The sequence below is a fragment of the Eretmochelys imbricata genome, chromosome 3 (genome assembly GCF_965152235.1).
Source record: "Eretmochelys imbricata isolate rEreImb1 chromosome 3, rEreImb1.hap1, whole genome shotgun sequence".
NCBI classification, from domain to species: domain Eukaryota; kingdom Metazoa; phylum Chordata; order Testudines; family Cheloniidae; genus Eretmochelys; species Eretmochelys imbricata.
Genome location: NC_135574.1, coordinates 7,557,584 through 7,574,731, shown reverse-complemented (window position 1 = coordinate 7,574,731; position 17,148 = coordinate 7,557,584). Strand labels below are relative to the sequence as shown.

At 45.4% G+C, this 17,148-nt stretch overlaps 1 protein-coding gene across 2 annotated transcripts in view; it reads left to right on the top strand.

Annotated features, from left to right (window-relative positions):
• ELP3 (elongator acetyltransferase complex subunit 3) overlaps nucleotides 1-9,499 on the top strand; it is a 133,236-nt gene extending 123,737 nt beyond the window's left edge. For both annotated transcript variants that reach the window (XM_077812338.1, XM_077812339.1), the window contains exon 15: nucleotides 7,993-9,499. In XM_077812338.1, coding sequence (XP_077668464.1) covers nucleotides 7,993-8,069 — 77 coding nt within the window. In that variant the 3' untranslated portion in view covers nucleotides 8,070-9,499. The remainder of the gene's footprint in view (nucleotides 1-7,992) is intronic.
• The last annotated feature ends 7,649 nt before the right edge of the window (nucleotides 9,500-17,148 follow it).

Here is a 17,148-nt window from a genome sequence, read left to right as displayed (position 1 = left end):
ATAGCCAGACAATCCTGCTGTCAGGGTGCCAATGCCTGAGATGATGGGGCGTCCAGGATTTCCAGGTTTATGGATCTTGGGTAGCAGATAGAATACCCCAGGTCCAAGGAGAGACTGCTGAATTGGAATTAATTTGCAAATTGGATACAATTAACTTAGGCTTGAATAGAGACTGGGAGTGGTTGAGTCATTATACTAAGTGAAAACTATCCTCTCCCCCCCCCCCCGCCCCCCACGTTCTTGTTAACTCCTGGAAATGGCCCACCTTGATTATCACTTCTAAAGGTTTTCTCTCCCCCCCCCCCCCTCCTGCTGGTAATAACTCATCTTAAGTGATCACTCTCCTTACAATGTATATTTTTTCATGGTTTTTTTCATGGTCCGTGTGTATATATAAAATCTCATCACTGTACTTTCCACTTTATGCATCCGATGAAGTGAGCTGTAGCTCACGCAAGCTTATGCTCAAATAAATTGGTTGGGTTTTACTATAGAAATGCTGGGATAAAAAGTTGGATCTTACATTTGTCCTGAGTTCACTGAGAGTCATGATCATTCTGACTTCCTGTGGGAGAACAACTGAAGACCCCATTAAATTCACTAGAGACCTTGCCAAGTAGACTTAATTTACCTGGAAGCACTTAGATGAAAGTACTAAACTGATGGATACTCCAGTAAACACTAAGATAGGATAGAATTATGTAGTCACAGGTCACCTGACAAGAAAATTCTGTCCCCTTTCTCTACAAGTCCTCTCTCTTCTAGCATAGGTGACATTCCTGATGAGCCCAGGGGAAACAGTGAGAGATCCCAGTCCCATTCCATTAAGGACCTTAAATGTAACTCCTTATTCAATGTAGTGTAGAGATGGGATCACAGCGGTGATGTGTTTACACTGATCTGTGTTTAACAGGCAGGCTGCCACATGCCATGCCTGGTGGAGATTTTCAGGATCAGTGTTTTCATTCCCAGTTAGTGTTCCAACCGTGTTGCGCAGGGCGTTTGGTTTTATGGACTGTGCTGTTCAGAGCAACTATGGTCTCTGGGTTAATACAGGTGCTTCAGTCTAAACTCTCCAAGCAAACCTGAGGCAGGATTTTTCAGCCACGCGGAGCAGGGCTTGGTTTAAAGCCAAGTCTTGTGAATAATTCAAGCACTTTCAAGGAAATTTTTATGTTTGCTACTTTAAAAACCCAATTAACTGTGTTCATTTTTAAAAAATCTCCTCAATCCAGTGTGTGTGAGACTCTTATCCCATTATTGATGGATGATTCTGGACTATGTCTATCCTCTTCATCAGAATATAGATGCATTGTTTGGCGCAATGGGAATGTTGGGCTTTATCTGGGTAGCTTCACCTAGCTTCACTAGGAGGGTGGTGATGCACTGGAATGCGTTACGTAGGGAGGTGGTGGAATCTCCTTCCTTAGAGGTTTTTAAGGTCAGGCTTGACAAAGCCCTGGCTGGGATGATTTAGTTGGGGATTGGTCCTGCTTTGAGCAGGGACTTGGACTAGATGACCTCCTGAGGTCCCTTCCAACCCTGATATTCTACGAAAAAGGCCCATCAGCTGTCTGGGTGGAAACTGTGTTGTAGATTTATATGTGCAGCAGTGAATAGTAAAGAGAAGAGTCACATCACCAAGATCTTTACACCAGACGTACCTTGTAAAAATGTATTGTAGACACACTAAGTGTCCCATTGTGATATATAACCAAGTTATCTGTGAGTAGTTGGAACTGTGTATTGTTTCATTAGTTGCCGCTTTGATTTCTCTTGGCACTGTGCACTCACTATCCTTTTCTTGACCAGGAGGATGGTAATATAACCCTGTTAGTTTATTTGTATTCTCATGACTTGGGATTTGTATCCATATAGATTCTCCTATATGGTCCTTTTTCATTATGAAACTTTTCATTAGATACTACAAAAACTTGCATGTATAGTGCTATTCCCCTGTGTCTATGACCTTTTCTTCCTGTATAATTTTTAGGCAGTTTAGTGTTCCATTCATCTATTTTTCCACCATGTTTCAGTAATGCATATTATGTTAAGCTTGTCTTCTGTTGCCAGGGATTCCAATTTACCTGCATTTACTTTCAAGCTTTCCCCATTGGTGTAGAGACGCACATTCTTGTTTTTCATAGTGTACCTATTTTTATTTAACTCCTTGGTTAGACACCCTGTAACTTTTCCAAAGGGGCACATTTTTCTGACCTATATTTCATCAGTCACAGATACCTTTGTATTACTAAAAAAGAAAAGGAGTACTTGTGGCGCCTTAGAGACTAACAAATTTATTTGAGCATAAGCTTTCGTGAGCTACAGCTCACTTCATCGGATGCTCATGAAAGCTTTTTTTTTTAATGTTATAGTTCTTGACATCTGATTTGTGTCCATTTATTCTTTTACGTAGAGACTGTCCAGTTTGACCAATGTACATGGCAGAGGGGCATTGCTGGCACATGATGGCATAGATCACATTGGTAGATGTGCAGGTGAACGAGCCTCTGATAGTGTGGCTGATGTGATTAGGCCCTATGATGGTGTCCCCTGAATAGATATGTGGACACAGTTTGCAACGGGTTTGTTGCAAGGATAGGTTCCTGGGTTAGTGGTTCTGTTGTGTGGTATGTGGTTGCTGGTGAGTATTTGCTTCAGGTGAGGAGGCTGGTCAAAAACTAGTCGGAGAACACTTCAATCTCTTTGGTTACTCGATTACAGACCGAAAAGTTGCAATTCTTCAATAAAAAAACTTCAAAAACAGACTCCAATGAGAGACTGCTGAATTGGAATTAATTTGCAAACTGGATACAATTAACTTAGGCTTGAATAAAGACTGGGAGTGGATGTGTCATTACACAAGTAAAACTATTTCCCCATGTTTACACACACACACACTCTCTCTCTCTCTCTCTCTCTCTCTCTCTCTCTGTTCCTCACACGTTCTTGTCAACTGCTGGAAATGGCCCACCTTGATTATCACTACAAAAGGTTTTTTCCCCCCAGCTCTCCTGCTGGTAATAGCTCACCTTACCTGATCACTCTTGTTACAGTGTGTATGGTAACACCCATTGTTTCATGTTCTCTGTGTATATAAATCTCCCCACTGTATTTTCCACTGCATGCATCCAATGAGGTGAGCTGTAGCTCACGAAAGCTTATGCTCAAATAAATTTGTTAGTCTCTAAGGTGCCACAAGTACTCCTTTTCTTCTAGTGGGCATAGTTGTCTGACTGGTGTGTTCCTCAGCACCTCTCTGCTTTCCCCCAGTTCTTCGCTTAAGTAATTCTACGTAAACTTGTTAAGTTTCTGTGTCAGCAGTCCATTCTGCTTTGGTTGAGATGCAGTCCATCTCTTGTGTATAGGCTCTCCCTTCTCCATAAAGTTCCCTAGTGCTTAATACATTTAAATCTTTTTCTTTGCACCATTTTCTCATCCATGAATTGAAGCCTTGGCGTTCCCCTGTATAGTTGGACCTGTGTGTGGAACTGGAAGCTATCAGAGAAAGCTACTGTAAAGACCTTGGGAAAAGGCCTTTTTCCTAATAATGTACATCTGCCTTCCATACTTACCATAAAACATTAATCCGAGCTCCTTCCTGAGATGACTAGTTCTAAGGCTTCCTTTCCTTTCTATAGATTTTTGTTTTAGAAACATGCATGAGACCCTGCCTGGTCTGGCTGCCAAGGTAAGTCAGCAAAATAGTTCTGCATCTCCACACAGGGTCCTAAAGCTTAACAATTGGTTACAGTGGGAATGAGCGGGATTCTCACACCTCCCACTTCTTGTTCCTGAGCCAGTTCAGAAAAGTGTCTGTTGTTGAAGGATGTGACTGTGAAATAAATTGTTGGCTTTGAATTTTGAATAAAAGACCTCAGAAGGGATTCAGACTGTGATTCCTCAAATGGCGGTGTCACGTCTTCCTGTCTTCCTCTGGGGTATGTGGCTAGCCAAGCTGCAAGATCATTCTTGTTAATGATTTGAACCTATTGTCCTCAAATGAGGAAGAGAAAAGGAGTACTTGTGGCACCTTAGAGACTAACCAATTTATTTGAGCATGAGCTTTCGTGAGCTACAGCTCACTTCATCGAATGCATACCGTGGAAACTGCAGCAGACTTTATATACACACAGAGATCATAAAACAATACCTCCTCCCACCCCACTGTCCTGCTGGTAATAGCTTATCTAAAGTGATCATCAAGTTGGGCCATTTCCAGCACAAATCCAGGTTTTCTCACCCCCCCCCCCCCCACAAACTCACTCTCCTGCTGGTAATAGCCCATCCAAAGTGACAACTCTCTACACAATGTGCATGATAATCAAGGTGGGCCATTTCCTGCACAAATCCAGGTTCTCTCACCCCCCCACCCCCATACACACACAAACTCACTCTCCTGTTCTGTTATTTACGCCACTAGCCGTCACCTTCAGCCCCCAACTAAAACCCCTCCAACGCATTATTAAGGATCTACAACCTATCCTGAAGGATGACCCAACACTCTCACAAATCTTGGGAGACAGGCCAGTCCTTGCCTACAGACAGCCCCGCAACCTGAAGCAAATACTCACCAACAACCACATACCACACAACAGAACCACTAGCCCAGGAACCTATCCTTGCAACTAAGCCCGTTGCCAACTGTGCCCACACATCTATTCAGGGGACACCATCACAGGGCCTAATAACATCAGCCACACTATCAGAGGCTCGTTCACCTGCACATCCACCAATGTGATCTATGCCATCATGTGCCAGCAATGCCCCTCTGCCATTTACATTGGTCAAACTGGACAGTCTCTACGTAAAAGAATAAATGGACACAAATCAGATGTCAAGAATTATAACATTCATAAACTAGTCGGAGAACACTTCAATCTCTCTGGTCACGCAATCACCGACATGAGGGTCACTATCTTACAACAAAAAAACTTCAAATCCAGGCTCCAGCGAGAAACTGCTGAATTGGAATTCATTTGCAAATTGGATACTATTAATTTAGGCTTAAATAGAGACTGGGAGTGGCTAAGTCATTATGCAAGGTAGCCTATTTCCCCTTGCTTTTTCCTACCCCCACCCCCCCCAGACGTTCTGGTTAAACTTGTATTTAAACTTGGAGAGTGGTCAGTTTGGATGAGCTATTGCCAGCAGGAGAGTGAGTTTTGTGTGTGTGTGTGTGTGTGTTCCCCGGGGGGGCGGGGGGGTGAGAAAGCCTGGATCTGTGCTGGAAATGACCCACCTTGATTACCATGCACGTTGTAGGGAGAGTGGTCACTTTGGATGAGCTATTACCAGCAGGAGAGTGAGTTTGTGTGTGTGGTTTTTGGAGTGGAGTGAGGGGGTGAAAGAACCTGGATTTGTGTAGGAAATGGCGCACCTTGATTATCATACACATTGTGAAGAGAGTGGTCACTTTGGATGGGCTATTACCAGCAGGAGAGTGAGTTTGGGGGGGGGGGGGGGCGCGGAGGGTGAGAAAACCTGGATTTGTGCTGGAAATGGCCCAACTTAATGATCACTTTAGATAAGTTGTTACCAGCAGGAGAGTGAGTTTGTGTGTGTATGGGGGTGGGGGGGTGAGAAAACCTGGATTTGTGCTGGAAATGGCCCACCTTGATTATCATGCACATTGTAGGGAGAGTGGTCACTTTTGATAAGCTATTACCAGCAGGACAGTGGGGTGGGAGGGGGTATTGTTTCATGGTCTCTGTGTGTATATAATGTCTACTGCAGTTTCCACGGTATGCATCCGATGAAGTGAGCTGTAGCTCACGAAAGCTCATGCTCAAATAAATTGGTTAGTCTCTAAGGTGCCACAAGTACTCCTTTTCTTTTTGCAAAGACAGACTAACACGGCTGTTAGTCTGAAACCTGGTTAATTCTCTGTTAATTTCGAAATTCTAGGCCTATTGCAGGAGTTGGTGAGTGAGATTTTGAGGCCTGTGATGTGCAGGAGGTCAGACTAGAGGATCATGGTAGTCCCTTCTAGCTTCAATGAGTCTGTAACCCTATCATTTTGGATCTGACTCTCAGCAAAGAGGCAGCAGCACCCACCCTTAGAGCCTCTCCCTGGGAAAAGGTTTCAGAGCAGCAGCCGTGTTAGTCTGTATTCACAAAAAGAAAAGGAGTACTTGTGGCACCTTAGAGACTAACAAATTTATTTGAGCATCTGAAAATCCCTGTTGCTCAGAGTGTGGAAGTTTGTCTGCAAGATATTTTTCTTCTATTATCTCTTCTTCAGCTTCCCTACCTGTAAAATGGTGGTGATACCTACTTCACCAGAGGTATTAGCATCTTTGCAGTGCTTTGCGAACATCCAACTCTGTAGAGATGCTAAGTATTTAAGTAGTTTGGTAACAATACTAAAAATAAAGTCCAAGGAAAATGCTTTTACATGAACATCCCAAAGAATTAACATGGCTGAAGGCAAACTTATTGTGAATGTTGTGCATGTCGGAACAGACGAGTTGATAACTGGGCTGATTAAGTCTCTAAGTAGTAATGTGGTTAATTCCTGGATGGGGAAAGAGCCAGTTCCTAAGTGCCACATTTTCCAGGAACCTACTGGAGGGACAAGAAGTTTAAGGGTTTCTTTCTTTAAGCAATGCCAGGTATTTTCTGTCTCCATCAGCCAGCCTGACTACCAGCGATTCTATAATGCTCTGAGAAGGGTTTGTCTGTCTGTTTGTCCTCCTTTGTCCCTCATTCGATGACTAATGCCTGCATCTGTGTATAATTAGAGATAAGGTGGGGGCAGCTGTTATTACTCTCTCCTGTAATGCTGTCCCTCTGCTGGATGTTGTTGAAAACCAGTGTTCTTCTAGGGCATTGGGTTTATCCTGGAGTTGGTCATCACAGGATCTAATTAAGGAAGAAAAGAGGGAGAAAAGCCTGTTTAACAACAATGGCATTCTAAAGCCTCCCCTTTAATGAGGAAATTGAATCTGTGACTGCAGAGCCCACTTGTACATTTAAAGTGGATCCAAGCATATTTCTGTGAGTGAAGACAGACCTTGCTGGGTTTCAGAGCTCTTCAGCTGTCTGTAATGATGTCTGCAGCTGCATCTCTGCCTCTCAAGAGCTTGTCTTTGCTTTGTGTTAAGAGCTATACTTAGGATAAGTTTGATACTTAGGAACATTAAATGGTTATTCTAATTGTAGCCCTCCATCACTGCTCACAATCATCCCCCTTCACAGGAGGAAGGGTAGATGTGTTGCTCAGTTCAGCTGTTTTACCAAGTTCCTATACCCCTGTCCCCAAAAGCAGAGCACAATCTTTCCAGAGTGCTAATGACTAACTACCCACAGCCCATACATGGTGGCACCATGGAAGGCCCAGTGGCTAGGATTTACCCCAAGGAATTTAGGTACCTGACTCCCATTCATTTTGACTTTCTGTGAGTTGGGCACTTTTCTCTCTCAGGTCCCTTTGAAAATGCTGATCGCTGTGCCTTAGCATCAAGTTGTAAGAGAGTAGGTGAGCTTGCTCTAGTAAACTATCCACCTGTCTGGTTTATAAATTAACCCTAAAGAAACTTGGTCATCCCCAGGCAGAGGTTGCCTGGAGACTAGCTAAGTTCCAAAGATTTTATGAGGCATTATGCAGGGGAGGAGACAGGGATTCTGGCCACTATGCTGGGACTGCAGGCTGGTGAAGGTTTCCACATAGTATGCCTGCTTCCTTCTTGCTGTCCCAGCCTAGCATAACACAGCTGGGGGGCGGGTCACTTAACTGAGGGTCAGACGTAGTCCTCCCCCAGCAGTGATATGCACACCAGGTTGCTCTGCAGTTTATCTGAAACCTCATTGTTCAAATGTCTCCAGAACCCTTCAGAAAAACAGGACTGTACTGTGTAGCTTTGCTGGACTCTCCTCTGTTACGAATCTTACCAGTGAAAATCACTTGTCTGCATATCTCTGTTTTCCAGGGCCTGATCTCTTGCCATCCATCACCGCACTGATGAGTTTTGCCCCTCTATTTTGTTGCAGGAGTTGGCACCAGGAATTATTACAGGAAGATTGGCTATGAGCTGGAAGGGCCATATATGGTGAAAAAGCTGGACTGATGCCCTAAACAAGAGGCACTGGAACCACATCTTCATACCAGACGTGCTCCTGGGAGCAGGGCAGAGATGATGCTGACTAACCCTGGCAAGAAAGCTCGGGGGGAAGGAATGCAAGCTTAAAACAGAGGTCTGCTTGTTGCTAAGTATTTGTTATGCTGGAGTCCCCAGCCATAAATTGAAATCTCTACTGGGAGGGGCCCGATATTATTCTCCTGAGAGACCATCCATCGTTCCTTGCAGTGGGGATCTCATGAGAGAGCCACACATCTTATTAGCTGACATAATACTCCTGGAGTTGGTGCAGTAGTGCATTGAAACGAGCAGAGTTGTGCTGTTTTGCTGATTGAAGGTTCTCGTTTTAGGGGACCCAGTTGAACATCTTGCTCACGTTCTATCCGCATTTCCATTATGATGTCACTAGCATCATTTTTAAAACGTAGGCATGGAAAGCTTGCAGTCAGTTGAAACTGGGCTTGCAAGTTACTCGGGAAGCACAAATATTGTATTATTATATTATGCGTCTATTTTTAAATTGGGCTGGCTATCTTCTCTCCATACCAAGTAACAAGGTTTAACTATTTTCGGGTAGGTGTGTGTGGTGGGGGAAGAGTGGTTTGCAAACATTTTGGATATTGTCAAGATTTTGAGATTCACATTTTGACCAACTCTGCACTAGGGCAGAGTCTTAATTTTGGATCACTCCAGCAATGAGAGATTTTAAGAAAAGTCTTTTTAGAAGAGTCAGTATAAGTGTCCGATGTGAGACCAAGCTACAAACCTCTGTGTGTAAAGGCTGTGTGTTCAGCCCATTCCCCTATATTGGGGAATCCTGGGGTACAGTAGGTTTATAAGTGCTCTTTGTGCTGCAATATTTGAGCACTCAGAAGTATATTTTTTAAAAGCATTATGCTAGATTTTAGCTGCTTGACTCATGAAAGTCAATGGGAGCCATGCAGCAAAAATTGAATGGAATGCATTAGAATGTGTGTCTGCATGATAGGAGAGAAGCAGCTTGAACTCTTTTATAGTCTTTTGACCTGAAATGGGGTTGAAATAAAGGGAAGCCATGTGAACCGAGTTCAGCATTTTACACATGCTACTCTTATAAATGAATCCGCCACAAGTCTTCTGGAAACTTCACATGTAATAGCTGCTCATAGACACATGTGATTAACTTGAAGAGAGTTCCTGCAGTTGTGTTTCAATGCTGTTCATTAACTATGACTGCCACCAGGATCTATTGCTGCTTCAGAACATTGGCTTCTGGGGTCATGGGCTAAGAGCTGCTCTGACGTCTACTGACGCACACCTAACCAAGGAAGGGGAGAAATATGGGCAGGCTGTAGACATGCATTCTTTCTGGAGAGAATCTTTTAATAGAATTGTGTAAAGAATAGCTGACAATAAACTTTATATTATTGAAGTGTGAACTTCTTAAAGGTGTCCTGTTTTTTTAGCGACTAAAATGCATCCAGACCAGTTTAACTCAGAGGTAGGAAAATTCCATGCCATTTTTGCTTTCTAATGGTATATACGGTCATCCTGCTTTTCAAATAAGAAAAGGGGGTGGGGGTCTGTGGCAAGGGGATTTGTGCTTGGTTTTTTTACAAGTCTTTTCCATCTTGCAAGACTCTGTGGTAACTGAAGAACTGGTAGAATTCTGACATAAATACAGATGAAATCAAACCTGATTTATTGAAGGAGGATGATTTTTATTCAGAACGTTTAAAATTCTCTTAGAGGGATAGTTTGTTTTATTATCACCTGTTTAGCTTACATGACTCATATACACTTGGAATAAAAATAAAACTCTTGCTTTAAGATTTAACAACCCCTCCCATTATCCTTTAAATAAGGGCTGAGAATGCTCACAATGCACATTTCTGAAACCTTCAGGTCTTCCAGCAAAACCAGGGAAGACCAGATTTGACATCTTTCAAGCCACTTGCTTGCTTCATCAAGAAGCATCAAAAGGTACAAAACTGATGATCTAGTTTTCCTTTTACAGGTCACCTCATGTCTTCTTTCTGCACTTGCTCTGCTTATGCCAGAACACAGATTCATTAGTCCCTCTTGACCATACCGTGATTACAGAGATACCTAGAACCAGTGTTATAATGGAGGCTTCTACACTCAGCATTCCACAAAATATCAAATCTTCTCAGCCCATTGGTGTTAGCAGCAGCATCCTGTGCAAGTTGCAGTTTGAGTAACCAAATTTTGCTGAGCTGAATTCCTCTTAACAGTTTCAAATGGACAAAGTTTTCTTCATTTCCTGGCCTAAACCCCTGTGTGACATTGCTGTGCACAAACAGCTGCTACATTGCACCCTAGAGGGAGCTGCCCTTCAATGGTGGATAGTGATTCCTTAGCTCTGTCTTTAAAAGCATTTGGGAACCCATACGTTGGAGTGTATTTTCTAGATATGTAATCTCTGTTCTATTCTAGATAGGTTTTTATACCACGCTAATTGTCATAGTATCTGAGCACCTTCCAGTAGTGCATTAAGTAATGTGACTACACATCTGTCCAATGGTGTTTGTTCTCTCATCCTCTTGCCAGAGGGGGAAGTGTGTGCAGCGGAGTATCTTGGTTTGGTAAGGTTTTTTATTTATTAAATAAAAATACCTGTTGCTGTGTGTGTATATTGAGGAAGGAAAAGTCAAAGAAATGCACCTTGCAGTTGGAAAAGTGGTGACATTAGAGACAGTCCTTAGTTCCTGGGGAAGTTCATTCCACAGTCTCGGACCACCCCTGGAGAAAGGTCTGTCTCCCACACAGATGAGCTTTACTCTTACTGTTGCGAGTTCCATTGTGCCAGAGGAGCTAAGTTGTCAACCATGGTCTTTGCCCTGGACCTTTAGATAGTCTTTTAGGTATCCTGGATCCAGACCATGGAGCACTTTGAAGATAAGGACCAAGACCTTGAACTTCATTCAAAATTCTGTGGGACGCAAAGAACGGGTGTGTTGTGCTCACAATAACCCATGTTGCTGAGGACACATGTTGCAGCATTTTGTACTACTTGGAGTTTCCTGAGTGCTGACGGTTTCATGCCTAGGTATATCACATTGCTGTAGTTCAGCCGAGAAGTGGTGAAGGCATGAATAACTGAGGCCAAGTTTCTTCTGCCAGGATGGGATGGAGTCTTCTAGCTAACTGGAGATAGTACAAAGCATTACTTGCAGTTGTTGTGATATGAGAGCTCAGCATCCATGAGGAAACAAAGAATACTTCTAGACTATAGACTGTATTGACCAGTTGTGGATGTCAAACTTCAACCAACGGAGATTGCACAGTCCTCAGAGTACTTTCCTCTGACCATCATCACCTCTTCCTGTTTTGCTTGGGTTCAGCTTTAGCCATCTGTTCTCATCCAAGCATTACACCATTTTATGTGGTTAAGGATGGGTAGAGCTGTGTGTCATCTGCATATTGCTGGCACTTGAGTCCATATTGTCTGATCAGTTCACCTAGTGTTTGCATGTAGATATTGAGAAGGTCCAGAGAGAGAATTGATCCTTGTAGGATCCCCACAAGCAGAAGAGTCTGGTGGTGTAGGTGCAGTTTCCCATCACTACTTGTTGGTCCCATCAGGAAGGACTCAAACCACTATAGTGCATTACCCTGGACTCCTGCCGCTTCACTCAGGTGAGAGAGCAGTATCTCATGATCAGCGGCGTCAAATTCACTGTCACTCTATTCACTATGAGTGCCACGAAAGCAGTGTCCGTTCCCTGTCCTGGCATGAATCAAGATTGTGCCAGGTCTAGAAAGTTGGCTTTATTTAGATGAGCTGCTAGTTGTCCTTTTGCTGTCTTCTCTGTGAGCTTGCTCAGGAATGGGAGGTCTGACATTCAGCAATAATTGGCTTTTTTCAACAAAATGTTATGTATGGCTTGTCAAGCTTTACAGTTCAGTGATGTTCACATTCTCTAGCACGGCACAGAGATATATCAGCATCTCAAGACAAGAATTAGCAGAAGTCAGTTTGGTTTCTGTCCAGGAGTAGGCAAGAGGGAGGCAGTATTTGCTGTGAGGATCTTATCTGAGCATGTGATAGAAATGCAAAGGGAAATCCATATGTGCTTTTTGGATTTAGAAAAGGCATTTGATAAAATTCAATGTGACAAAATGATGGATACTCTTTAAGAATGTAGTATTGACTTCCAAGATCTATGATTAATAAAAAGCTGGTATTGGGGACAGAAAGCAGCAATCCAAATGAACTGTGAAATAGCTGAGTGTTGTAGCATCAAGGAAGGTGTATGCCAGGAAGGTGTATGCCAGGAAGGTGTATGCCAGGATACAGTATTTGTATCCTATCTCCACCACTATTCAACATATATGCAGAAATTCTAATGAGGGAAAGTTTAGAAGACATTTACCAGGACATACACAGGTCAATGGCATATACATTAGCAACATACAATACTCCAATGACCTAGTTGGCATCACTATGACCAGGGAAAACTTCAGAACATGCTTATTGCTATGAATAATGCCAGCAAGAAATATGGAAGGATGATTAATGTTAGAAAGACAAAAGTATAAGTAACCATAGAAATACACAAGATAGGCAATATCTATATCTCAACAGTCAAGTGACGAAATGAGTGAATAGCTTCCCCTGTTTAGGGAATCACCTACCAGGTCTTGGTGATGCAGACTGAATTGGGTACTTCATTGCTGATGAAGTCGTGTATTGTCTTTTGCTTGTTAGTGGCAGATCTAGTGTTGATCAGCCTCAACTTTAGTTCATGATGCTTTTGTACCATCTGTTTCTGGCCCGTGCGTAGGTAGTGGACTTGTCAGTGTATAGATGTTAGATGTCTAGAATCTGGTTTCTTATTTCTGCTTTTCTGTTTCCTTGGACAGTTCCTCTCAATTTGAACTGTGACAGGAGATGGAGTAGATGTTGCATGAGATGTTCCAAGTGGAGGAACAGTTATCTGCTTCACCAGATGCCCTCGGAAAGGCAGGTCTGTTGGGTATCTTTCGGCACTATAATCTGGCTAAGTTTTGGGAATTAGTTGAAGCTGGAGCAATGTGTTCCTGGAAGAATGTTGGGTGTGCTGCAAACACAGTGGCATAATAACCCTGGAAACTCTAATAAATGACACTAATATTAGGCAGGGCTGAGCCCAGCCAGGGGAAGTTCTTCTTTGAGTGCTGTGAGTGAGCCAAGACCCATACCAGGCAGCTCAAGGCCCCCTTCGGGAAGTCAGGCAGCTCAAGTCAAGCGGTGCATCCCATCCAAGGGGCATGAGTACTTATATTCCCACCCAGCCCCCAATTCCCTGGTGGGAGAGGCAAGGTCAACCTGAGGCTACCCCCAAAAACAAAGACTCAAGGAGACTGGATCTCTTTGGATGCAAAGTTTATTAGTCTTCCAGCCTGCAATTGACAGTGGCCAATCACCAAGCCCTCCTTAGCCGCTGTCATTACAACATGTCAGGTCATGGCCAAGTTTGAGGCTTCACTTACCGAAGGGTCCAGGAAGGAATCCTGGGCGACCCTTGAGGAGGGCATGGCTGAGGCGAGAGCGGCACTCCAGGCAGCTTCAGACGTGGCGGACCATGGCCTCCGCCATCTCCATGTGGCGAGCTTCCTGCTGCTCTTCTTGGGCTTGTCGACCGAGGCTCAGCAGTCGATGCAGGACCTTCCCTTCAAGGGCCAGGCCCTGTTTGCAGAGCAGACATATACAGCAAGCTGCACGGTTCAAGGGACTCCCGTACGACCCTTTACGTCCTAGGCCTGGCACATAAGCAGTTCAAACCGCAACAGCCTTATGGACAAGGGAGCCAGCCTTGGTAGGACCCGCCTCACGAGAAGGCCAAGGGTTACAAACGCCACAAAAGCCGCCACCCTCTGCTCAGTCAGGCTCCACCTGAAACAAGCAGGGGGCCAAGTGACCGTTTTGAGGGTGCGCCCAAGGACGACCTACCAGACTATACCCCAGATCCATCTTCTCTGGTTTTTTCCAACTGCCTTTCCTTTTTCCCTCCCTGCATGGACCTCTACAACTTCGGAGTGCTGGGTCCTGAACATGGTGGTGCAGGGCTATACTCTCCAGTTTCTTTCTACCTCACCCCCCACCACCCTCTTCCCTGTCCCTCTTCAGGGACCCTTCTCATGAGAGTCTCCTCACACAGGAGGTTCAAGGGTTATTGCAACTGGATGTGGTGGAGGAGGTTCCTCTTGAATACAGGAACAAGGGGTTTTATTCCCGATACTTTTTAATCCCAAAGGCCAAGGGTGGTGTCCGTCCCATTCTGGACCTGCGAGACCTCAACAAGTACCTAAAGAAGCTGAAGTTCGGCATGGTCTCCCTGGCCTCCATCATCCCCTCCCTGGATCTGGGAGACTGGTATGCCACCCTCGACCTAAAGAATGCATACTTCCACATAGTGATCTTTCAAGGGACACAGACAGTTCCTCCGATTTACAGTGGGACCCAGCCACTACCAATTTATGGTCCTCCTGTTTGGCCTGGCGACAGCACCAAGAGCGTTTACCAAGTGCATGTCGGTGGTGGCAGCTTACCTCCGGCACCGGGGTATCCAGATCTACCCGTACTTCAATGACTGCCTGGTCAAAGGCAGCTCCAGATCTCAGGTCCAAAAGGATGTTGTGGTATTGCAAACGACGTGCTGCTCCCTGGGTCTACTGGTGAACGACAAAAAGTCTACGTCACTTCCAGTGCAAAGGATAGAATTCATCGGAGTGGTGCTCAATTCAACCTGCGCCAGAGTGTTCCTACCGCTAGAAAGGTTCCAGACATTGACGGACCTCATCGCGGAAGTCTCCGCGTTCTCCCTGACTACGGCCAGGGTTTGCCTGCGTCTGCTGGGCCACATGGCAGCTTGTACATATGTTGTCGACCATGCCAGGCTCCGGATGCTGCCCCTGCAGCAATGGCTGACTACAGTCTATTCCCAGTCCAGGTATCACCTGGAAAAGATCGTTACCATGCCCCCGGCAATACTCGCCTCACTGCATTGGTGGAGCGGTCGCAAGAAGGTCCTAGAGGGTGTTCTGTTCGACAACCCCCCTCACTCCATCGAGTTGGTGTCGGACGCCTCGGACCTCAGCTGCGGGGTGCACCTCTGATATCTCCAGACCCAGGGTATGTGGTCCCAGGAGGAGATGATGCTACGCATAAATGTCGAAGAACTCAGAGCGGTCCACTTGGCATGTGGGATCTTCCTACCTCGCATGTCGGGCAAGGTGGTGAGAGTTCTGATGGACAGTACAGCCTAGATGTTCTACATCAACAGGCAAGGAGGAGTATGCTCATCGGCTCTCTGCCAAGAGGCACTCCATCTCTGGAAATTCTGCATCAACCACGAGATCCTTCTGGAGGCTTATCATCTCCCTGGCATCAAAAACACGCTAGCAGCTCACCTCAGCAGGGCCTTCTCCTCTCACCACAAGTGCTTGCTCCATGATCTTCCAGAGTTGGGGAACTCCCCAAGTGGACCTGTTTGCCACCAGGCAAAACAGAAAATGTCATCTGTTTTAGTCTCTGCAAGGTCTGGGCAAGGATTCCCTCTCCAGTGCCTTCTTCCTGTTGTGATCGGGGAGCCTGATGTATGTGTTCCCTCCAATTCCACTCATCAGCAAGGTCCTGGCAAAGATCAAGAGAGACAGGGCACAAGTTATCATGATCACCCCAGTGCAGCCATGCCAGCACTGCTTCAGCACGCTCATGAACCTGACAGTGGCCCTCCCTGACCCTTGCCCAACCGACTGGACCTGCTATCACAGGACCACGGTCAGCTCTTAAACCCCAACCTCGCGTCCCTCCACCTTTCAGCGTGGATGCTTTGTGGCTGAACCCAGAGGAGCGGACTTGTTCGGAGGAGGTCCAGCAAGTCTTCCTGGGAAGTAGGAAGGCTTCAACCAGACTGACTTAACCTGGCCAAGTGCACAAGGTTTTCCTGCTGGGCGTCCGAGTGTGGCATCTCTTCCTCGCATTCTTCCAGACAATCTGTCTTAGACTACCTACTTCATTTGAGGAATCTTCCATTAGAGTGCCTCTCGCAGCCATCTCCACTTTTTCACCCACCAATCCAGGGCCAGATGGTGTTTTCTCACGACATGACACTCATATTCTTGAGAGGTCTCAAGAAACTCTTCCTGCAGGTATGGATCCCTGTCCCACAGTGGGACCTCAACTTGGTCCTTTTTAGGCTCACGGACCTGCCCTTTGAGCCGCTGGGCTCCTGCTTCCTTTCCCATCTGTCATGGAAGGTCACTTTTCTGGTGGTGGTGACATCAGTAAGACAAGTCTTGGAGATTAAAGACTTGACCTCAGAACCACCATACACGGTCTTCTACAAGGACAAGGTTCAGCTGCGGCCCAGCCTTCCTGCCAAAGGTTGTGTCTACCTTCCATATGAACCAGGACATCTTCCTCCCGGTGTTCTGTCCCAAACCGCACAAGACCAGCAAAGAGAGGCGTCTTCATGCACTGGTCGTCCGGAGAGCCTTGCTTTTTACCTAGAATGTACCAAACCTTTCCGTAAATCAATTCCACTCTTCATCGCTACAGTGGATAGGATGAAGGGCCTTCTGGTGTCCTCACAGAGGATTTCCAAATGGATCACCTCTCGTACAAGGACCTGTTACAACCTGGTGGAGGTCCCACCACCGCCAATTGTCAGAGCTCAGGTGTCCTCGATGGCCTTTCTGGCACACATCCCTATCAAGGACATCTGTAGAGCCGTGACATGTTCACACGTTCACGGCACATTGTGCCATCACTCAGATGACGCTGGGTTCGGCAGAGCTGTGTTACAATCTACATGTCCGTGAACTCCTACCCAGTCTCTGATGGTGCTCCTTGGGAGTCACCTAATATGGAATGGACATGAGCAAACACTCGAAGAAGAAAAGACAGTTACCTGTTCCATAACTGGTGTTTTTTGAGATGTGTTGCTCATGTGCATTCCATGACCCGCCCTCCTTCCCCACTGTCGGAGTTTCCAGCAAGAAGGAACTGAGGGGGAGCCAGAGGCACCCTTTATGCTGCGCCATGCGGCCACCACTCCAGAGGGTGCCAGAGCCAGTCCCC